At 47.6% G+C, this 23,634-nt stretch overlaps 1 protein-coding gene across 1 annotated transcript in view; it reads left to right on the forward strand.

Annotated features, from left to right (window-relative positions):
* Positions 1-724: 724 nt before the first annotated feature.
* PDIA5 (protein disulfide isomerase family A member 5) overlaps positions 725-23,634 on the forward strand; it is a 94,627-nt gene continuing 71,717 nt past the window's right edge. Inside the window, exon 1 of the mRNA XM_055260682.2 lies at positions 725-931. Within this exon, the coding sequence (XP_055116657.2) occupies positions 890-931 (42 nt within the window). The 5' untranslated portion in view covers positions 725-889. The remainder of the gene's footprint in view (positions 932-23,634) is intronic.

Consider the following 23,634-nt stretch of genomic DNA (forward strand, 5'->3'; position numbering starts at 1 on the left):
CATTCTCCTGCCTCAGCTTCCTGAAGTGTTGGGATTACAGTCATGAGCTGCCCCTGGGCCACTTTATTCCTTTTAATGGCTAAATAACATTCCATTAGATGGATGTATCACACTTTGTTTATCCATTCATCCTTTGACAGACGTTAAAGTTGTTTCCACCTGTCGGTTATTGTAAATAGCGTTGCTGTGAACACTGGTGTACGTGCATTTGTCTGAATACCTGTTTTCAATTCTTTTGGGTACTTGCCTAAGGGTGGAATTGCTGGTCATATAGTAATCTATGTTTACCTTTTTGAGGAAACACCAAATTGTTTTCCAACAGCTCAGTAATGTTTTACTGAAGTTAAATAGAATAAGCAGGGGGGAGTCTCGGAGGCAGGGATGAGGGCTTTTCCTGTCCTTCACAGGCAGCCCTGGACTCTGCCATTTACCAGCTGAGTGATCTGGGTCAACGTACTTAAATTCCCTGGGCTGCCTCCTAATCCTCAAAGTGGAGAAAATAAAACCTAATTTCTGTGAGCTGCGTGAGATACTGTTTCTGAAGCTCCAGGCACAGAGTAAGCCCCCGCGCATTAATTGCCTTCCCTTACTCCCTGACCTTGCCTTTTCGCACTTCACTCGCTGCCACGTGGCCTCGGAGCCCAGTCCGCACCCGCAGCCCCCAGCTGAGCCAGGCTGCAGACTACAATTCCCAGCGAGCACTTCTTCCCGGCCGCCTCTCCCCGGCTGCTGCGCATGCTTTGGCAGACGTGGCACCGGGAACTCGGAGGCGGGGAGCGGCTGGGAAGTGGCCGTGGTGGTTGGCCGCGGTGGAGCTAGCAGGCAGGCGGGCGGGCGGGAGCGGGCGCCGGAGTGGAGAAAGGAGCCAGCGGTGGGCAGCGCTGCGGGGATGGCGCGGGCCGGGCCGGCGTGGCTGCTGCTGGCAATCTGGGTGAGACTGTGGGGCAGGGGTCCGGGCCGGCCCGACACGTGTGTCCCGCGTGCCCTTCTGCGCTCTCTGCTCCAGCCCTCTCCGGAACGTGCGGGGAGCTGCCCCGGGGCACTGGGATGAGGGCGTGCATGCCAGGCAGGCGGGCACTGGGTGCTACGCGGGAGACAGCGGGAGTCCCGGTGCCCTCCCTGCCAAGCGCTCCCGGACTCAGGGGCAGGAGGCAGCTGTGGGGCGCCGGGGGATCCCTGGCAGGGTGCTTACGCCACGGCCACAACTTTGCGGGGATGCAGTTCGGGGCACAGCCGGTCGGGCAGGACGCCGGCGGTCTGCGGGGTGAGCTCCGCCCCAGACTCCGAGCCCTGCACCTGTGTGAGTGCGGGGTGGGATGGGGGTGCTTACTACCTGCACTGCCGGAAACCTTGGTTCAGGGCCACCTTGTTCTTGGTTTCGACCCCAGTCGTCTGGGAAACTGCGGGCCACCACCTGGGCCTCTGCCCACAAGCCAGGCTCGGTGGGCTGGGTGGGGTCGACGCAGCCCGCCCCGGCAGAGGAGCTGCTCCTACACCCAACTGAGGCTGGCTCGAGCCTCAGCCACTTTCTAGCTGTGTGATGCGGCGGTTCATTTAATGTATCTGAGCTAGTCTCCTCATCCATGATATAGAAAGGCAAAGCTACCCCCATAGGGTGGTTCTGAGAGTCGGATGAGGTCTCAGAGGAGCAAGCTGTGTAAACTGCAAAATCTTACAAAAGTGGAAAAGGAGTGGACTCCGAGAGTAGTTTGCTACACTTGGTGGGGGGACTCCAGGCATCCCTGAGAGAGGTCGGAATGGGTGTGCCTGCTGGCCCAGGACTGGGGTATGGCCTTCGTTTCGCTGTGGGTGTGTGATGAGATATTGTGGCCTCCTTCCCCATCTTTTCCATAACTTATGCCCTCCCTTATTTTTGGACCATCCTGGTCCTTTTCTCCTGAAGTTCCAGGGAACTTCCTGCTCCTGGCACCCTCCCCCCAACCCAGATTTTCCCGTTCTTTTCCATTTGGGTGTGGCAAGGACACTGGGCAAATGGGAGGAGAAAAAGTGTGGGTTGAGTTGCTTGAAACACTTCCGTCTCCCAATACCCTGGCCTTTTGGATCACCAGTGAGGAGTGGCCTGGTACTCTCTGGTTGGAAGTGGGTGGGGAAGGAAGCCCCTTGTTCTCTTCGGTCTGTGTTCTCCCTCTCGGGGAGAACCAGGCTGGAGTGGGGCAGTGTCACTTAATTGCGTCTGGGTTTGTTGAACGCTGGTTTGCCATCAGTTCCCTGGAGCCAGTTGGTCTGGGCGACTCTCTGGGCCAGGAGGAGGGAGCTGTCTCCTGAAACGCGCCCCCATCGGTCTTTGCACTTGGGCTGAGTAGGAGGTCCTGCTTTCCTCCCTTTCCCCTCCCTCTTGTGAAAACAAACGGCTTGAGAATCTGAAATTTCATTCGGCAGACATTTATTCATCAGTCACATTGTTTGGATTGATATTTTGCCCTCCACTGGGTTAGATTTTGGGTGGAGAGCAAAACACACATTGTGCCTGTCGTCTGGTGTTGCCCTGGATTGGGCAAAGGAGTCAGTCCTGTGAGCAAATAATGACAGAACAGCAAGTGCTGTGACCTTAAGTACTGGTATCCTTCACTGAACGGGAACCATACGTTGATTTAAAGGGAGGTCAGCCATGGCTTTCCTGAGGTGGTAGGGTTGAACAGAGTCCGAAAGGAGTGTGGTAGTTAGCTAGGCAGTGGAGGGCTGCAGGTCCCCTTAACCGGGAGGTGCGGAAGAGCAGGTAGGTTTGCTGAAAGCACTAGAACCTGGGAGTCCTGAGCAAGCAATTTCTATCTTCTCCTTTCCCTAAGCCCTAGAGTTGGCTTAGCAGGCAGGAGGTGGAGGGAGCATGCCGACAGGAGCAGTGGTGAGTGATTGCTGGACAGCAGATTGGGCCTTTGTAAATTTAAATGCTGTATCTATCTGATAAGGGCTCCCCAGGTTCCTGGAAGCCGGTTAGGTTTCTTTGTTCACTCAATATTTACTGAGGGCTGATATGTGCACAGGACTGGGCTGTGACCTGAAGGGTATACAGGCATCTGCAGGGATTCTTGTACAGGGATATACACCCACCACATTTTTTACAATAGCAAAATGTGGAAATGGGTTAAATGCTCAGTAGTAGTGGCATGGTTAAATAATATCTGGCCTTGTCCATATCATGGAAAGTGATGTTTATCTTTGTCAGTTTGGCCTGCTATAAGAAATATCCCATAGACTGGTGGTGTAGAACAATTGAAATGTATTTTTCACAGTTCTGCAGACCGAAAGTCTGAAATCAGGGTGCCAGCAGGGTTGAATTCTGGTGAGGACCCTCCTCCAGAAGACTGTTGACTTCTCATTGTATCCTCATAATGATAGAAAGAGGACTAGACAGTTCCCTTGGGTCCCTTTTTCAAGGTCACTAATCCTATTCATGAGCGATCCACCCTCATGACCTAATTACCTACCAAGGGCCCCACCTCCTAACACCATCACTTTGGGGGTTAGGATTTTAACATATGAATTTTCAGGGGAATGACAGAAATATTCAGTCCTGGCCGGGCACAGTTGCTCTCACCTGTAATCCCAGCACTTTGGGAGGCTGAGGCGGGTGGATCACCTGAGGTCAGGAGTTCGAGACCAGCCTGGCCAACATGGTAAAACCCCGTCTCTACTAAAAATACAAAAATTAGTCAAGTGTAGTGGCAGGCGCCTGTAGTCCCAGCTACTCAGGAGGCTGAGGCAGGAGAATTGCTTGAACCCAGGAGGCAGAGGTTGCAGTGGGCTGAGATCGTGCCACTGCAGTCCAGCCTGGAGGATGGAGCAAGATTCCATCTCAAAAAAAAAAGAAGAAGAAATATTCAGTCCATTGCAATGTTTATAAAGAATATTTATATTTACCAGAATATTATGTTTATTATGAAAACATTTTATGATGTTTATGAAGAATATCTAAGGATGTGGAAAAATGCCCAAGTGTGATAACTAAGGGAAAAGCAGGATGTAAAACCAAATCCCAGGGTGGCTGAAGTTATGTGTATGAAGAATTAGCAGTGCGTCAAAATGTTAACAGTCATTGTTCTGGAAGGTGGAGTTGTGATGACTTCTGCTTCTTTGCTTATGCTTTTCTGTGGATTCCAAGTTTTTCACATGAATGTGTATTAGTTTATAATCAGAAAAGTTAATAAAGATTTTTTAAAATGTTGCTTTGGGAACCCTCAGCCTTCCAGAAGAATACTGGGGAGGAAGGTGTCACAGTCAAACATGTGGGACATGTTAGTTCCAAGAGCTTCCAGGCTGGGTGTATATGCCCTCAGAGGCTATGGGTGGCAGTGCCCTCCCTGCCAAGTGCTCTTGGACACAGGGGCAGGAGGTAGCCCTAGGGCGCAGGGCGATCCCTGCCGGGCCATGCTGCCCTGCTCCCATCCCTGCGCTGACTGCCTGCTTTCCTGCTGTCTAGCTCAGCTCCTCCCTGCAGCTGACCCTTCTCTAGGGCCGTCCATGCTGATTGTCCTGTGGGCTCCATCCAGCCTGTGGGATGGAGAAACGTCGAGCTGGAGCGAACTCTAGGTCTCCTAGCTCAGTGGTTCTTAAGCCTCGGGCCAAGGACTGAAGCTGGGCTGGGATAGAGTTTTCTGGTCTGTAGTTAAACTGGAAAAAAAAAAGGGTTTTTTTTTCGTTTGTTTGTTTTTCATAAATCCAAATGTTTTCAGTTTAAAAACTTGTCAATTTTTCTGACATGATGACCATATTTTGAGGGGGAGGGGGTTACAGTATCCTTTTGAAAAATGAGGCTGGTTGTAGTATATTGTGATTTCTTTTTAAAAGCCCTTTCTTGATAAAATTTATTTTTAATAATATAAAATCCATTTTATATTTAAAAATATATATATTCTGCTGATCTGTGAGATTCAGAACTGATCTAACTCAGCCTTCTCCTTTTATAAGAGAATAGCGAAGCTAAGGGAGGGAAGGGACTCACTCAAGGCCACCCAGTTAGTGAAGGCAGAGCTGGGAGAAGAGCCAGATCTGCTGAATGTAAATCGGGGTTCTTCCCACTCCTCCATCTCCCGCCTGCTTCTCTGCCTCTGCCCCTGATGGTCGCTTGAAGCTCAGACCCTGGAGGACAGTGGGTGGAGGTGCAGGAGGCAGATGTTTGCTCCTGGCATCTCCTGTAGAGCTTTTAAGGTACACTTATTTAGGTTCTGTACTTCTCTGGGACCATTATATATTTAATAGGCTTTTGTGGGCTGGCCTGAGGACTGAATTGCCATTTAAAATGCTGTTTGGAACCTGGAGTGCACATTTCCCACAGAAATAAACACATTACAGCGGAAGTCTTAAAACAGACCCGGCATATAAGGTGGAAGTGTGGCTGAGTGCCATAAGAGCGGCAGCCCCCGCCTGCTGGCGAGCCAGGACGAAGCCAAGCAGTGGGACACCGAGTGACCAGAGAAGGCCCCAGGAAAGAGCAAGGTGTGAGCTGGCCTCACAAGGAGGGCAGACTTGGAGCTCTGTGACAGCAGGGAGCCCCCTGTCCTGGCTGTGGTGTCCCTAGCACCTAGCCCAGGGCCTGGCATGTCATCGGCCCTGGTCCGTGTTTGGCTGATGGAATTAATGTCACAGGCAGAGAAGGAAACCTTCCAAGCCAGAGACATGGGAAATGAGGAATGATAGGCCAGGCTGGATGGAGGGAGAGTTTGAGTCTGGGGATAAGGGGAATAAGACTGAAAAAGTGGATCGTAAAGAGCTTTAAATGCCTGGCAATGCTATGGGGACTCGATTCTGTAGGTAATGGAGAGACATGATGAAAGCTGCCCTTTTAATAACAAGATCAATCAGGCCACATGTAGGATTGGGTGGGAGGGGAAGAGACTGGATTAATTTTCGCAGAACAACACTTTTCATCCTTACTTTCCTCTCTGTTATCTACAAGATAAATTCAAGTGTTATGTAGTGGAAAGAACATGGGCTTTTAGCCAGCTAGACACTCAGGAGCTGCGTGACCTTGGGCCCTGCCTCAGTTTTCTTGTTTGTAGGTGGTGGTAATGATATCCATCTTGCAGTGTTGAAAGGATTAGAAAAAATACAGGAAGCACCCAACACAGCGCTTGGCACGTAAAAGTGCCCAGTCACTGGGAGTCTCAGCAGTCATTGCCAGTTGTTGAGTAAGAGATGATGGGGAAGGCAGTTAGGAGGAGGAGGTGGGCAAGGAAGGGCCAGAGAGAGGCTGCATGATTTGAATGCCAGGTAGGGGCCCCCCTGTGCTGCTAGGATACTCCCCATGGGAATTACTTGGAGCTGAGCTCTTGACTGCCTCCTTGCCCCCTCTCTGCCAGGCCGCTGCAGAGATCCCATGTAGGGGGGGTGGTGCCGGAGGGCTCAGGATGTAAGTGTGCTTAGTTTCTCTCCCCTTTCTTCTGAAAGTAGATCCCCTCTTGAGAATGAAGACACCAAACACACTATATCCCTGGAGAGTTTTGCCCCAGCTTTGTGGTTTTGTTCTGTTGGGCTCTTGTGTCTTACTTGGTGGTTGTGGTAGCTTTTGAGGCTGTCTGAGTGACAGTGGGCCAGAAATGAATGCATGGGGTATAAGGAGAGGCTGAGATTCTTCCACATAACCTGGACCTGGGATGGTTTATTTGCCCCCCACCTCTCCTTCCGTGTGTGTGTGTGTGTGTGTGTGTGTGTGTATGTGTGTGTGTGTGGTGTTGTTTTTAACACCTGGCATCTTAGGTCCCAACGGGAGAGGGAAAGAGCAGGAGTGCTCAGCCCTGGTGGGCTGGCCCATCCCTTCCGCCTGGCCATCTTTCAGCACTGCCTGGAGCCTCTGGCTCCCCGTGTGATCTGTTGGCAGAATTATCAAATCGGATGCATTTGTAGAGGGCTTTAGAGTTTGCAAAGCATTTCCACATATTTCACGACGGTGTGGTTTTGAGCCCCATGTGACTTGGTGAGGTGAGTAGGCTAGCCCAGTACAATTACCCCTGGAGAGGGATGGGTGGCTGGACAGGGAGGTGGGAGGCAACATGCCCTTAGACGAGGTTGAGGTGTCTGTAGCCTGGAAGGTGAAGGCATAAAGAGATAGGTAGGGACCACAGTCAGAGTTCTCAGTGCCTGGCTTGAATGTGTAAGCAGCTGCGTTGGCAGCCATTTTCCAGGAGTGTCCCTGAAACTTGCTTTTCAGCTGCTCCCTGGTGGCTTTGGCATTGGACGGGGGTGGCCAGCCAGGCACGTGCTGACGGTATCCTTCCCCCGAGGAGCTCCAGTTCACTGTCCCCTATTGCCACCCTACGTCAGCAGGGCCTCTTTCCACATACCAGTTTGCAACCACTTCTAAATAATTAGCTTTGTGATCTTGCATTGGGGGATTGAGGACACTCATGGAGTGTGGGGTTAAAAGAGCCTTTATTCCTCAAAGTCATACTGAGGCCCCAGTTTGATGCACATTCCATTCCTAGATGGTGTGATGGTGGGCCTGTGTCTGGCTTCAGAGTTTCCAACTCATTAGAGCTGCGGGGGCGCAAGGGTGGAGTGTCCATTCCCTGCAAAGAATCCTACAGTTCTTCCAACCTCTTGGCGCAGGCAGATTTCTTGAATTCGTGAGCAGGTCCTTTAATCCTTGTTGGAAGATGTTGATGAAAATCAAGGCTGAGGGTTGTAAACTGGGGCTTAAACATAAAGGTGATCCAGTATCTGAGCCCAGATGTGGGCCTGGTAGGAAAGCTCTGTTGTTCGGGCCAAGTAGGGAAGGGTCTTGAGGATCAAGTGGGTTTGTTCTCATCACAGGGTCTAGTCTTACTGGGTCCTGGGCAGAGTATTAGTACATGCCCCCTATTTCAAAGGAAGGTGGACCAGCATCAGCATCCTACATGTGCCACAGATGTTCATTCATTCAACAGATACTTCTTTTTTTCCCAAATGGATATTTCCTTGAGAATCTTTTATGAGGCAGGCCTCATGCTAAGGCATTGGAGATAACCATAAATAAGACAGACACCATCTCTTTCTCTCATGACCTAGTGGGACAGCCACTGATTAATTATTTAATTCAGGTAGTAAGTGCTGGAAAGAGAAAGTGTTAATGTAATGTGGTAAGAGAATGTATAACAGGGATCCCTAACCTAATTCAAGGAGTCAGGAAAGGCTTCTCTGAGATCCTCTGGGTCTTTCTTAGAATAATGTTTTTAAACGTATAAAGTAAAATGCATAGAATTACAAAGAAAGCAGTTATATTGAAATACAGTTATCAAAATATAACAAGGTTGTGATAAAATAATATTTATGTTTATTAATGCATCATATAAAAAGATCGAAGGTACAAGCTTGATAACTTCTATAATTTTAAGTTGTGATGAGCATAAATAGTGTTTCAAGATATCTTGTAATGTGATAAGAAAATAGCCTTCCCTTTCCCTTTCCCCCTTTCCCTTTCCCTTTCCCTTTCCCTTCTTCCCTCTGTTGCCCCGGCTGGAGTATAGTCGGCACGCTGCAGACTCCCTGCCTCCGGCTCCAGTGATTCTCCCGCCTCGGCCTGCGGGCTGCCTGGGATTGCGGGCGCATGCCACCACCCCTGCCTGCTTTTTGTCCTTTGGCTGGAGGCACGGTTTCGCCGTGTTGCCCAGGCTGGTCTCCAGCTCCTGACCTCGAGTGGTCTACCTGCCTCGGCCTCCCGAGGTGCTGGGACTGCAGACGGAGTCTTGCTCACTCGGCGCTCGGTGTTGCCCGGGATGGAGTGCGGTGGCGTGGTCTTGGCTCGCTGCAGCCTCCGCCTCACAGCCTCCTGCCTTGGCCTCCCAGGGTGCTGGGATTGCAGCCTCTGCCCGGCCGCCGCCCCGTCTGGGAGGTAGGGAGCGTCTCTGCCTGGCCGCCCATCGTCTGGGATGTGAGGAGCGCCTCTGCCCGGCCGCCCCGTCTGGGATGTGAGGAGTGCCTCTGCCCAGCCACCCCGTCTAGGAAGTGAGGAGCGCCTCTGCCCGGCTGCCCCATCTGGGAAGTGAGGAGCGCCTCTGCCCGGCTGCCCCGTCTGGGATGTGAGGAGCGCCTCTGCCCGGCCGCCCCGTCTGGGATGTGAGGAGTGCCTCTGCCCAGCCACCCCGTCTAGGAAGTGAGGAGCGCCTCTGCCCGGCCGCCACCCCGTCTAGGAAGTGAGGAGCGCCTCTGCCCGGCCGCCCCGTCTGGGAAGAAGTGAGGAGCGCCTCTGCCCGGCCGCCCCGTCTGGGAGGTCTACCATGGAGGCCAGACGCAATGTGGGGGCTGGACGTGGTGGCTCACGCCTGTAGTCCCAGCACTCTGGGAGGCCGAGGCGGGTTGATCACTTGAGGCTAGGAGCTCGAGACCAGTCTGGCCAACATGGCGAAACATATGAAAAATACAACAGACAAACCAACCAACCAACCCAGTGACAACAAAACAGGTTCACCCTGGAGTCATACTCTAATTTTTTCTATTTTCCTCCCTTTCTGATCCTTTATCCCACTTTCTTTTTCTTCCTCTTCCTTCTCCTTCTTCTTTGTCAAATAGAGGATTGAGTTATTATCATTGATCCATACAAAGTCCCTCTCTCATTTATTTTCTTTAATTCCTACACCCCATTTCTATTCTCCGTCTTCCCATATGCAACCTTCCTAATATGTTTGATACGCATCTTTTTGTTTGATATGTATCTTTTGTTTGTTAGAAAATGTTTATTGTTTTGTGTGCAAAAAAAAATTAATAAAATTCCTTCTAGTCCAAAAAAAAAAAAAAAAAGAAAATATGATTTCTGCTGGTGGCAAAGTCACAGACACTGCTACCCTAATTACCACTGTAATTTGTTATCTACATTCATAAATGTAGAAAACATTTATACCTTTATAAATATATTCATAATACAGGAAAAGCTAAATTTCAGTTAGAAGTTAGTGAAGATAAAGATGTCATTTTTCTCCATCCAAATTCATAGACTACAGTGGAAAAAAATTATATAACACTTGGAAATAAAAGATGATTTTGTGACATTTTAGTATCATACTAGAGTATTGTGTAAGAAACCACCTAAGGACCATCTGTGTTCTAGGGGACGTAACTCTGTTTATTTTTTATGGGCCATACTTTGTAAAGTTAGGTAGGATGCAAATTATTTCTGTTTGGTAAAGAAGAGAAACACAAAGATTATTGCCCTGAAGGACATTAACCTGTTGGTATCTAATGTAGCAATCTTATATCAGGATTATATCCTCTTTTTTAGGGTCTCTTATTAGCGAGTTAAGTAAAACTTTGAAATATGCTCAATATGTATTTGTATGAGAATTAGGCTTTTAACATTTTAGAATTATACTTGACTCCAGTTTAAGAACTGCTGAGTGAGCAGGATGTAAAGATGTGTTGCTTAGAAGAGAGGTCTGGTCTGGAGATGTTAATTTAAGGATGCTGTTCAGGAGAGTGGGTGAAGTTGGCTGGGGGACCATATAGGGTAGGAAGAGAGGGTAGACGGAGTGAGCTGTGGAACTTCAACATTTAAAGAATGGGGAGAGGAGGGTTTACAAAGAAGAAGGAATGATTGCTAGAGAGGTAGGAGAGAAATCAAGTGTCCATCCAGTTCAAGAGGCCAAACAAGATGAGAACTGGAAGTGCCTGTAGGGTTTATCTATAGGAGGTCATTGTTGAGCCTTCACCAAGAGCCTTTTTTGTGGTGGTGGTGGGGAGGGCAGATTTCAGAGGGATGAGCAATGGAAGGAGGGAGGAGAATGAGAGGAGTGGGGAAGATGGAAAATTCTGGCTGTGAGTGGAGAGGGGAGTGCTGTGGGGTCCAGAGAGAGAGTTTTTAAAAGATGTTTCAGTGATGGAGTTTCTTCACCTTAAGGAGATATGTGTAAAATGGAATCCTGGGCTCCCAGCCCTTGGAGATGTTTTTCTTCAAGAATAAAGCCCAGGAATCTGTATTCCCAGAATACCGAGCGCTGTGGTACAGCTACAAAACTAGACATTTCAAAGTTAATCTTACATGGCTGGTGGTATTTTGCCAACCGAGGTGGGTGCTCTCAATTGAGTGTGCAGCACAAGTTCTGCTCACATTGGAGCTATGTCACCATTGTCTGCTTGGTGTCACTTGGCCTGAGCACGTGCTTTTCTCTGAAGGGATTTGGGGGTTTGTGGACATGCTGGTAGCAGAGGGAACATGGATCAGGTTGTCATTGTGGCTCTTTTCAGCAGGTCACGCTCAATAGCTAGATTGGAAGGGACAGCAGACTTGCCAGCCTCTCGGGTATTATTCTGGGTGGAGCAACAGGGAGTGGATGTTGCTCCAGGGATGTCTGTGGGAACTATTCACATTGACAGGCCAAGAGAAAAGCATCAGATCTGTCCTGGCGGGGTCCTGGCTCTACTGTTTTAGGCTTAATCTGAGGCAAATCCCTTCTCTGAGCCTCAGTTTTCACATCTGTAAAGTGGGGATAGTACCACCTCCGCCTATAAATGCTGACTGTTTATGACAGTTTTTCAACTCCTGCAAGAACAGTTATACATTTTACAGTGTAACCCAGTACATATTGGGTTCGCTGAATGCATAGTGTTGCTACCTATGCTACTCACTGATGTTTTCTAGTCAATGTAATTTTTTAAAAATGCTAGTGTAACTCACTGATTTTATGACTAGACTCCTGGGTTGAGACCTGAAGGGTGGAAACAGTGGCTTAGACTCTCAGCTTTAGAGGATGAAGTGAGATCATGTGTGTGAAAGCATGGATGTACACCGTGGGTCATGAACACTGAGTTGTTATTTTCTTATCAGTTAACGGAGCTTGGAGGCAGAGTTGATTTCCGGAGTGGGAATTCACCTGCTCTTCCTCCCTCCCTGCTGCCTAATTCAATGTTCCCTCTACCAGTTCTTCCTCGTTAACAGGCCTGGCACACCAAGCTGGCAGTGATCCAGAGCCCTCTTGGCTCAAGAAGAGGTTTTCCAAAACATTAAAAGCTTTAGGGACATAAGTCCTGGCTAAATGCACTGCAGTTGCAATTTCAGGATAAGAAAACCTGTTTTCATAAGCTCTCAGATAAGCTGCCCTGCCCCTGAATTGTCCATTGTTGACAGCAACATTTGTGCCGTGGGGAATAAAAGAGGGGAGAAACTGTGCTGCATAGTCCCAAATATAAGGTGTGGCTTTTTAAAGGAAGCAAAATATAAGAAATGCAGCTGGCCTTGTATTTACAGCAGCGGGGAGTAAGATGTGTGTTGGTCTGGAAATCTGTCTTCCTTATGCCCCAACTCTGGTACTGGAGTCTGTCAGACTTGGGTCTGAATCACAGCTCTCTTACTTGCTGTGTGACCTTGAGCAAATTTCTTAACTCCCCTTAGTCTCAGTTTCTTTATCTATAAAATGGGAACAATAAAAGTGCTTACTTCATACACTTGTCAAGGTAATTCAGTTAGATAACACATGAACTGCTTAGCTCACTGCTGGTCATACAATAAGCACTCTACTTTTGGCTGTTATTGTTATCATGGGCTAATCCCTAAGCCCTGGATTTGGAATTAAAGGATCCTGTCTTGGGTTCTGTTCCTTGCCAGGTGCTTTTGCATTTCTCTTTGTTAATAAGCACAGTTAGCCCCCTTGGCTCCCACTAGCCAAGGGTCTCACATCCCAGGGCCAGCCTCTCCTCCCACCACACACACACACACACACACACAGACACACACACACAACAATATCACCACCATTCAGGGATCATGGTGCTTGGTTTTATTTCAGAGGCTGCTGGGTAGACATTTGAACATTGGGAAGCATCAGTAGTGAGATCCCCAAGCTTGATTTAAGGTTAGGCCTTCACTTTTTGTGAAGAGTGGTGTTTAGCTATGGTGGCTCATGGCAGATGTTTAGAATTTACCTTTTTAAGGGGCATAGAGTATGCATATTTTAAAATTAATGTTCTTTGTTTTTTTTTTTTTTTTGAGACAGAGTCTCTCTCTGTTGCCCAGGCTGGAATGCAGTGGTGCAATCTCAGCTCACTATGACCTCTGCCTCCCTAGTTCAAGTGATTCTTTTGTCTCAGCCTCCTGAGTAGCTGGGACTACAGGCACTTGCCATCACACCCAGCTAGTTTTTGTATTTTTAGTAGAGATGGGGTTTCACCATATTGGCCAGGCTGGTCTCAAACTCCTAACCGTGTGATCCGCTCGCCTCAGCCTCCCAAAGTGCTGGGATTACGGGCATGAGCCACCGCGCCCGGCCTAAAATTAATGTTCTTTCTTATATCTCTCATCAAAACCATTCTACAAGTATTTGCTAGATATGTGTTGTGTGCCAAGTACTTTGCAGATTCCATATAATAGTTATGAAAAAAACCAAACCACGCAATGTCACATGAACGGAGGCGAGACAGTTCAGCTAGCAGTACAGAAGGACACATAAGCACTGCACATACGTGGGAAAGGGCACAGAGCAAGCGCTGGGCGGGGAGGAATCAGAAGGCCCATGCAAGAGTGGGGGGTGGTATCTGGTTGTGTTCTGGAAGTCTCTTTCTTTCCTTTCTTTTTTTTAGGCAAGTTTTTTTCTTTTTAACTTTTATTTAGAAATAATATCAGATTTATAGAGGAGTTGCAAGAAGAATCGAAAGGATTGTTATATGCCCTTTATCTCGATTCCGCAAATATTAATATTTTATCACATTTGTTTTTATCATACTCTTCCTCTACATATACGAAGTTTATATATGATGTTCCTTTGCCCCCTAAATACTTCAGTATTTCCTAAAACACAAAGACATTCTCTTATGTAACCACAGTACAACGATCAAAACTAGGAAGGTAGTATTTGATTCAGGACCCAAACCGGAATCACACACTGCATTTAATTGTCCTTCTTTAGTCTCCTTTAATCTGGAATAGTTCCTCAGTCTCTGTCTTTTGTGACCTTGACATTTTTAAAGAATTTTCCTCAGTTTGGTTTTTGATGATGTTTTTATTTAGTGCATTATATCAGGGGGCACTCGATGTCAATTTGACCCATTACTGGTGGTGTTACTGTTGGTCCCTTAGTTAAGGGGGTTTCTGCCATGTTTTCCCACTGTAAAGTTACATTTTCTGGTGAGGAGATACTTTGAGGCAGTTAATTATTTTCATAATGGTAGCCAAGTGGTGGTAATTTTTTTCTTTAAGCATTTTTATTGGACATGCTTATTATGGCAAGTTGAAAAATAGAGAAAAGGGAAGAATAAATACTACCGAGGGCAAATCCTCAGTGTTTTTCTGAGCATACTTTTGTTTACTTATAGTTGTGGTTATACCACGTATATTTTGAATTCTATTTTTTTTTTTTTGAGATGGAGTCTCACTCTGTCACCGAGGCTGGAGTGCAATGATGCGATCTCGGCTCACTGCAAGCTCCACCTCCTGGGTTCACGCCATTCTCCTGCCTCAGCCTCCCGAGTAGCTGGTACTACAGGCGCCTGCCACCATGCCCGGCTAATTTTTTGTATTTTTAGTAGAGAGGGGGTTTCACCATGTTGGCCAGGATGGTCTCAATCTCCTGATCTCGTGATCTGCCCGCCTCGGCCTCCCAAAGTGAATTCTATTTTTGAAGACAACATTAAAGCAAATATTTTTGCATTGCAAAGTCTTTAAAAACACCATTTAAATAAAATACCATCTAAATGGCTTATTCTTCTATTGAGTGGCTTACTCTGTGTAACCATTCTGTTGTTGCTGGACATTTAGGTTGTTTATAGGTTTTAACTCTTATGAGTAGAATGGTTGTGAGTCATATGTGTGTCAGACCTCTGCTAATTTCCTCAGGACACATTCCCAGCAGTGGAATTACCAAGTCAAAGAGCATAAATACTTTAGAGATACATGATAAATTGTGCCAGCTACCTTTCCAAAAGAATTGTGCTAGTTGAGGTTTCTGCCAGCAGTATATGACAGTTGGGCTCCATATTTTAAGAGATTCACTAATGGTGTTTCCCAACCTTTTATTTTTTTTAAACTGTGACCCACCAATGAAGATTTGTGTTGAGATTAATTTCCTATATTTTGACTTATGAGAGCCTAGGTATTTATTTCTAAAAATAAATTATGGTATAAAATAGCACATTACTCTTTTCAAGCTGTAACAGTCTGAAACAGAGCATTGGGAAGAGCTCTGGGAATCACTGAGGTGGCAGTGTCTAGACAGTGTGGATTTGAGGTCACATGTGAGGAATTAGGATATTTCACCTAGAGAATCCTAAAAGAGATGTGTCTGCTGTCTTTGGAGTGTGATAGGCTGACAGATGGGTGTGTGTGGTGGGGGGGATTTAACATTTCTAATGAGGAGCCCTCCAAGATGATATGGGTATGGTGTAGGACATGGGACTTCTACATATTAGCATATTGAGTTCCCACAGCCTTCTGGGTCCATCTGAGTTGAGTGGTCTCACGAGATTTTGAGTCCTTGGCTCTGAAGGGCTACCTGGAGGCTGGAGACGGTATGTGAGGAATTTTGAGGGGATTTCTGTATTTGTGGGAAACTAATCAGCCCAACTCAAATCTGAATTGAAAGAGATGTCCTGGCTTTTCTGTCTCCAGCAGTGGTCCTCTTACCAGAAAAGGGCTGAGGTAAGGAAACTGGAGAGTTCCCGGGCTAATTCTTCTTTTATTTGTGGATAGCTTGCACCAGGTGACCAAGGTACCTGATAAGAACAGGCACACTGAAAATTTGGGCTACTAGGAAGAACACTGGGTAAATCAATCCCTTGACAGTCTCTCTGTCTCCTTCCTTATAAATAACATATCTAAAGTTTAATGCATGATTTGGTGCTGGAGGCACTTTGAAATATCCCAATTGGAACAGATGTTTGTATTTCTTTCTAGTTAAAGCTTTTGTTCAGTGGGCACTCAAGATCTATTTGTATGTGTCTCGGAAGACCCAGAATGAGAGCTCCTTAAAAAGATCATTTATTTCACCCATGCAGAAGCCTGCACAGGGATATTCCAGGGCCAGAATATCCCTCTGTGGTGTCAGGGACCGAGGTAACGTCTATCTTGTTAGCTCCTCTTTAGCAGGCCCTTCCTCCACATTGTCTCAAGGTGGCTACTTGAGTTCCAGCCATCTTGTCCAAATTCCAGCTGGCAGGAATGAGGCAGGGCCTAAGAAGACTCGTATCAGATGTCTGTTAGGGACAGTTTCTAAAAGTTGCCACATCACACTTCAGCCTACATTCCAGGGGCTGGAACATGGCCACACTTGCTGCAAGGGAGACTGAGAAGTGAGGCTTTTATTGCAGGTGGCCACAGGCCCAAGGAAACTCAATGGTTTCTTCACAAGGCGTGATTACCCCGCAGTACTTCTCTGGTGGTGGTCATGAGAATAGGTTTACCAAATGATACGATTGTAAAGAACTTTGGAAATCACTTTCAGTTCCTCAGTTTTCCAGAGTAGGAAACAGACTTGGAGAAGGAGAGATGACAACTAGTAATAATCAAAGTCAGCACAAAACTTGAGCAAAAACTTGAGCTTCTGACTCCAGGTACAGTGCTCTTTCCGCCAAACCACGAGCTCTAAATTCTCAGCCCGCTCAAGTTCTCTGACCTTGGATTCAGGGCCACATCTGTTTTCTCAGGTCCTCCTCTTTTCCCTGAGTCCCTTTAGTACCAGCTTCTTATGAGTCTAGACTTAGATTCTGACATTTCAAAACTATTTTGGGCAAAATGTGGGTTAAACTAAATTAAACCTGTTTCTTCACAGTTCTCAACATAAGGGTATCTTTTTCTCAGGTGACAGAGCAAAAGAGGTCGAGTTCCACCTTCACCCTTTTTCCTCAATGTTAAACTTCTGTTCCCAAGTCTTCCTCTGTTAGCAAGCTGCTTTTACATAATTGGATATCTCTGGCTTCATGGTCTGCATTGAATAGTAAATCTATAATGACAGACGGCTTTGCTAGTTATAGAGAATGTGAGGGTGCTGGCACGCGCCCCAGAGATGAGGAGCTTTTTAAAGCTGAGGTGTAATGTGGCAAGGACTGTTCTCCCTGATTATCTTCCAGCGTGCTGGGACTCTTATCTCTTTAGTCTGATGGTGATGCTGGGTGGCGATCAGTCTCATTAAGTGAGCCGAGTGAAAAGAGGAGTTTGTGTGTGCTATGTTAGCAGATGGGGAGGACCACACACTTCCTGCACAGTCTCTGGCTGGAAAGAGACCTGGGCTAATTGCCACATTTAGGATCTTCATGCTCTTGGCCCCAGGAACCTTGGGAGACTCCAGGATCTGCTGGACTTGCAGAAAGCAGAGGGTTAGTCTAAACCCCTGCTGGGACCCTCCTTGCCCTGGGATTCTGGGAGATGGGGGCATTTCCTGGTTGCTTCAGCAGGCCCTGCCTTGGAAGGAGATGTTCTTTTTCTGCTTGGGTTGTGCCATCTGTTGCAGCAGTCCAGGGAACTTGTGGGGTTGAGAGAAGCAGGCCTCCTCTGGCCAGGAGTTGGGAGGCCCAAGTTCTAGTCCTGGCTCTGTTACTTACCTACTGTGTGACCTTGGTAATTAATGTAACCTGTCTGAGCCTCAGTTTCTTCATCTGTAGGATGAGGCGAGTAGCTACCCACTGGGGTATTGTGAGGGGTAAACGAGTTAGTGGGTATGAAACCTGGGAAGTGTGCTCTAAATGTGCCGTGTGACCTCTTGGTCTGGGTCGCTGTGCAGCTGGTGATGATTCGAGGTTTTCTGGTGGCCGAATGTGTGTACGTGTTTGCTCCTTCCTGCCTGGACCTGCTGCCTTGCCTGATTGCAGGCAGGGCCCCTGGAGAGGAAGAGGTGGTCCCCGTGTTACTGCTGTCCTTGCTCCCCTTGTAAGTTATCTCGCTAATAAAGAGAAGTGCAATTATTCTGTGCTTCTGCATGCCAAACATTATGTTAGATTCTTTGTCATCTCCCCCCTCATGTAGTCCTGAGCCACCCTGCAAGGTGGGCATTGGTATTCTTCTCTCCACCTTGTAGGTGGGGAGTTGACACTCAGAGGTCTAGTAACAGGCCTGAGGTCATCTTGCTGTAAATGGTGGCACCTGGATTTCCCCCAGGTCTGTCTGACTCCTGAGCCAGTGCTCTTCCTGTGGTGTCGAAGACTGCAGAGGGAGGAGAAGAGAGTGGGTTTCTAAGTGGGATGGTGGTTTGTCTGGCCGGCCCTGAATGAGCAGACACCTGTTACAAGAGCACGGCAGGGGGTCTGGAAGATGAGGAAGGACTCAGTCTCCACCCCATTGCCTCCAGCCATGGCAGAGGTGGGCAGTGAGGACCTCCATGCCCGGCACTCTGGTGCTGCTGGGCTCTGAAGAGAGCCTGTACGCAGGGGAGGGATTGGGTGGTGAAAGGGGACTGGTGCTCGGGGCGGGGGAGGGGGGGTGCAGTGAAGCTCTGTGAGGGGGTTTGGAGGTTGGAGGCATTGGTGCTCTGACAGCGATGTGCTGGTTGGCTGATAATAGGCAGGACCTGGCATTGGGGGCCTCTATTTCCCAGCAGCAGAAAAGGGGAAAGCCATTTTTCCCAGCAGTGTTCTGCCCTGCACCAGGGAGATGCTTTATGGGTCTCAGCCCAGCCAGTGGGGGCAGCTCAGCCCTGATGTAAATACTGTTAAAGCTGAGGGTTGTGAGCAGAAAGAAAGCAATTATTGGAGAAGGTCAGAAGGAGTTTGCATGGTGAACAAAGGGGATCTTTTTTCTCTCCTCTACCTCTAGAGCGATTGACTTCGAACGTAAAGAGCCTGCCAAGCCCAGGAACAATGCCGTGGCTGGCATGGAACCCTGGCTGCCTTTGGAAGCACTTCTCAAACCCTGCCCTTTCCCCCCAAGGGCTTGACAAAGGAACAGATAGTTTTTGCATCATTAACGTTGTTATTGTTGCTGTAGTTATTGTTGTTATCAAGGTTTGTGGGTTGTGACTTATGAAGTCTGCAGTAAGGCTCTTGGCAAGGTGCTCCGAGGCTTGCTGGGACTGCATCTTAAGGAAAGGAAGGAGCGTGCACACTGGAAAGGTTCAAATAGACTGAAGTGGAGGAGGAAGGAGAATGTTAAGTGGCAGGAGGAAAGTCCCCTTGGGCTTATGGGGAGGAGGAAAGGGCTCCCACTTGTCTGCATCTGTTGTTGTTTGCTAGGGTGAGGGTCTGTCTGAGGCCAGACACAGAGGGGCCTTTCATCTTTCCCCTTCTCAGAAGCCCAGTTAGTGTCTTAGCTCTTTGGACCCCATCTCCCTGGATTCTCCCTGATCGACCTATCCTGATTATTTTTCCTCTCTTGTTCTCAGATCCTGCCAATCTAGGCAAATCCTGCTTCTCCTGTGCCCACTAATGCCCACACGCCCCCATCTTCATGGGATACAACTTATCCTTCTGACCCTGTGGCACTTCCTTGCACCTTCCCATTATCACCCCAGCTCCTGTGCTGGGTAGACTTTCTCTCCTCTGCAGCCTGGCTTTCAGCTCCCGCCACGTGTACCGCTGACATTCTCTCCAGTGTTCCCAGGGACTTCACAGCCTTTGGCCCTGTCCCAGCCTCTTCACTCTGCCTGCCTGTGGATCACTACCTTTTCTTTAGAAGTGTCCCCTCCCTGGTCTCTGTGGACGCAGCCCTCCCCACCTCCCTGTTGGTCCTGCCTCCTCCCTCACTGAGGGTGTTTTCTGTCTCCTCCCTCTGAGCCCGGCCCATGGGGACTTCATTTACTTGGTGGCTCACCTTGCAACCTGGAGGAGGCCTATATCTGATGCCTCACTGTCTACCTATCCAAAACCTGAGCCTATTATCATCTTCCTTAATGTAAGAGAAAAGCCTCCTCTGCTGCTGCTTCTCCATTCTTCCATCTTTGGCTGTTGTTGCAGCCTCCCAGCCCAGAATTCTAAGAGTCATTTTAGACTTTTTTTCTCTTTCTTCCTCACTTACCTATGAATAGTCATTGGGTTTTGTTGTTTTTCCCTCTGAGGCTTTTGCATTGATCCATGTCTCTCTACGCGGGCAGCCACCCAGCAGGGCCCTCCACCTCTGGCCTCCCTGGATGCTGCCCAGTCTGAGGTCACGGCCAGATGAGTCTCTACAATACCGTGTTCATCCTTTCACTCCCCTGCTAACTGGGCAGTGATGCTTCCCACTCTCTTCCTGCACCAGGCCAGGTCCTTGGGCAGGCTTTGAAGAGCCCAGCCTGCCCCCCTGCCTTCTGCCATGCTCTAGCCCAGACACCCCCTGAGCTGTGGTCTGTGTGGCTTCCATCGACCCTTCTGGGCCTCCCAAGGGCTGCTGTGGACTCACCCCATCACATACTGATAGTGGGTGACCTCTGCTAAGGCCAGGAGTGTGGTAACAGTGTAATTTGTCATGTTTATAATACTGGGCAAACATTTCCTGAGGGCTTTCAATGGGCCAGGCCCTGTGCAGGGGCTCTGCCCTCCTCCAGAGCTCTTAATCTTGGGGATGGGGGTGAGGGTAGGGAGGAGAGGGACCCTTCATAAGGCTTCAAAACCGGATTGGCTGTGGGTGATGCCCAGTGTGAGCCCCAGTGTCATGCCCAGTGATGGTTTTCAAGCAAAGTACATTTGCTCAGCGCGTTTCTGGTTGGGCTTAACTTCTCTACTGCGTGACGCCAAATGCTGGGTGAGGGGCTTGGCTGACTGGCTGGAAGGTGGTTTGTTTAATCTCATTGGCCCTCGGTTAGATGACCTGCGGGATGGACTGGGTTTTATGGGAAGGAAACTGAGGGTGTGCTGTGAGCCTCAGCCTCTCGTGGTTTCTCTTGTACACACTTTGTTGTCGCTGCGGCTCAGCTGCACACAGTGCTGCCTGGGCAGATGAGCTCTGGGCTCATCCTCCCTCCTGCCTTCCCTTTTCCTTCTCCCCAGTTCCAGAAGTGTGGGTGCCTACCAGCCTCAGGAGGGGCTGGGCTACAGGTCAGAGTCCTGAGGCCCTGGGCAAGAGCAGTTGTTGCTCTCCACTGGTCAGATTATCTGAAGATTAAAAACAGCAGTGAGGCAATGTGTTTTTCCAACAGATTATTTTTTTTCCCTTTAATCATGTGCATTGGGCTGTGGAGTTTTCAGTCTGAAGTACATTAGCTCCCTGGGAGCAGTAGGATAACATGTAATAATAATGAAGTTTAGCAAACTTTTTGGTGAGCTGTTAAGGTGGCCTGTATTAGGGCAGCGGGTCCTCAGGCATTTTACCCTGCTCTGCAGGATGTGATGAGGGAGAAATCATTCCTTGGCTTCCTCCTGGGTGGCTTTACTCTGGGGAGAGGGAAACTTTGAATTCCAATGGCAGATTATATTTAGAAACTCTAGAATATGGTAATGTTTCAGTCTTCTTCTCTGCTGAGATGGAAGTTTGTGTTATATATTATGGTAACTGATACTCTCAGACTGCTTTCTGATTTATAAAACACGTTCAATAAATTATCCCATTTCATCCTCATAGCAATCCCACGAGGGAAGTATCATTATCTCTATGTCAGACAGGAGTCACTAAGCCTCTAAAAGGTTGAGTGACATTGGCTAGGCATCTTACCTATTGAGTGATGGGGCTCAGACTCAATCTAAGACTTCTGGCTGCAAAGAGGCAGGAGGCTGAGAAGGCGTGAGCTCATATTAGAAAGACTGGGATTCAGATCCTGGCTCTACTTACTAGCTGTGTAATTTTGGTCAGATTATTTTTAAAACATTTTTTACTGGCAGAAATTAAAACTCCTCTCAGTATGACCAAGCATATCAAATAAGCTATGGTTGCCCCTTTTTACCGACCATGTTCCTCCATGAGCTCCGTCCTCGCTCTGTTCTGGTCTGGTTGCTCTGCAGGCTGTTGAACAGTTGTCATCCTGGGATTTCTCTTCACCATCAACGTGGTAATCCTTTTGCCTCTCTCTTTCATTGAATTCTTTGTTTCCTAGTTTCCATGTCTAATTTTTCATTTACTTTTTGTTGTAGTGGAAAATGGGTCCCAGTATCTTTCTGAGAAAGGGTGCACTGGTGGTAAATGTTATACATCTGATATTTTCATCTGTTCAAGTCTATTTTCGTGATTGATAGATAGTTTGGCTGGTTACAGAATTCCAGTTAGAAATCATTTTCCTTGAGAATTGTGAAGCCAATGCTTGATTGTCTTTTGTGTGCTGATGAACAGTCTTATGCCAGTTCTGACTCCTGATCTTTTGTATGTTGTATTTTTTTTTCTTTGAAATGGTTAGGATCTCCCCTTTGTCAGAAGTGTTCTGAAAGTTTTCAGTGATGTATTTTGGCAAAAGTCTTTTTATTCATGATGCTGCGTCCTGCCTACTGAAGACTCATATCCTTCAGTTTTGGAACATTTTCTTGAACTATTATTTTAATTTATTTGCTTTTTTAGATATTGAGTCTCACTGTTGCCCAGGCTGGCCATGAACTCCTGGGCTCAAGTGATTCTCCTGCCTTAGCCTGCTGAGTAGTTGGAACTGCAGGTATGAGACGCTGTGCCAGGTTTTGAATTAATTTTTTGATAATTGATTTTCCTCTTTTTTTTTTTCTTTTTCTTTTTCTGGAGTCTCTTTAATTTGGCTCTTGTGCTTAATGGGTCCATTCTCTTATTTTTCTTAAGTCCTTTTTTATTTCTTGATCTTTTTGTTGTATTTTCTAGGAGATTTTTTTTTTCAATTCTACTTCCAACCCTAATTATTTCTGTGATAGTTTTACTTTCCAAGAGATTTTCATGATTCTCTTTGAGTTTTTATTTTTCTTCCTAACATTCTATTCTTATTTTATGGATGCACCATTTTATTTCTCTGAGAATAATAATTTTCTTGCTTTCTTCTGTTCTTTTAATTTTCTTTTTCTTCTACATTTCATCTTTCCATTGGTTTTTCTGGTCTCTGTCTTTTGTAACTGGTGAACCTTGATTATCTGTCTGTTTTGAAGAGCAAGGCACTAGCACATGGACTGGCAGCTCTGTGAGTGTGTGGAGGGAGTGGAGAGTGCTTGTTTACTGGGAGAGCCTCACAGTGGAGATTTGAGCAGGAACTCAGCTGTTTCAATTGAGGATCTCCAAATCACAGTCTTTAGGTTGTTTTTCTTATGCTCCTCAGTTTCCCCAGAGGGAAATTCTCTAATCTCTTGCCTGGTGAATAAGACTGGCAGGCGGCATTCCAGAGAAGGGAAGGGAGATGCTGGGGGCTGGGAGCTTGGAGGAACGAGTGATCTCAAGGTTCAGTTTGTACTTTCTCTGAATCCGCCTGTCTTTTCTGAGGGCCATCCTCCCACCCTCTGCCAGGTTATCTCCCAGTGGAACTTTTCTTACTCAATCTCTCCATATAGTAACCCTCTTGCTTTCTGACAGGTGGGCAAGGGGCTGTTGCCCAGCTGTGCAATCTGGGCAAGGGGATCTGCTTTGTGTCTACTCCTTATTCACACTTTTAATAAACCCCCACCCCTTGCTTTTAGCCCACTCTTCATTGTGCCTGCAGAGGTGCCTGATACCTCCAGTTCCCAAAGTTTTCCAGGGTTCTCTGGGAGAGAATTGGCTCATTTCTTGTTGACTGACCTCCTGAGATCACTTGGCTGAGTAAGAAAAGCTAAAAGCCTCTCACCCATCCATTCCCACCCTAAGCATTAAGGGATGATCTTATTTCTCTGTGTATTTTATGCTTTGGTGCTTCTAGATGGGCTGGAGTTTTTACATTGCCCCAGCATATGGCATTGGGGTAACATTAG

This window comes from Symphalangus syndactylus, chromosome 21 (assembly GCF_028878055.3).
Source record: "Symphalangus syndactylus isolate Jambi chromosome 21, NHGRI_mSymSyn1-v2.1_pri, whole genome shotgun sequence".
Lineage (NCBI taxonomy): Eukaryota > Metazoa > Chordata > Mammalia > Primates > Hylobatidae > Symphalangus > Symphalangus syndactylus.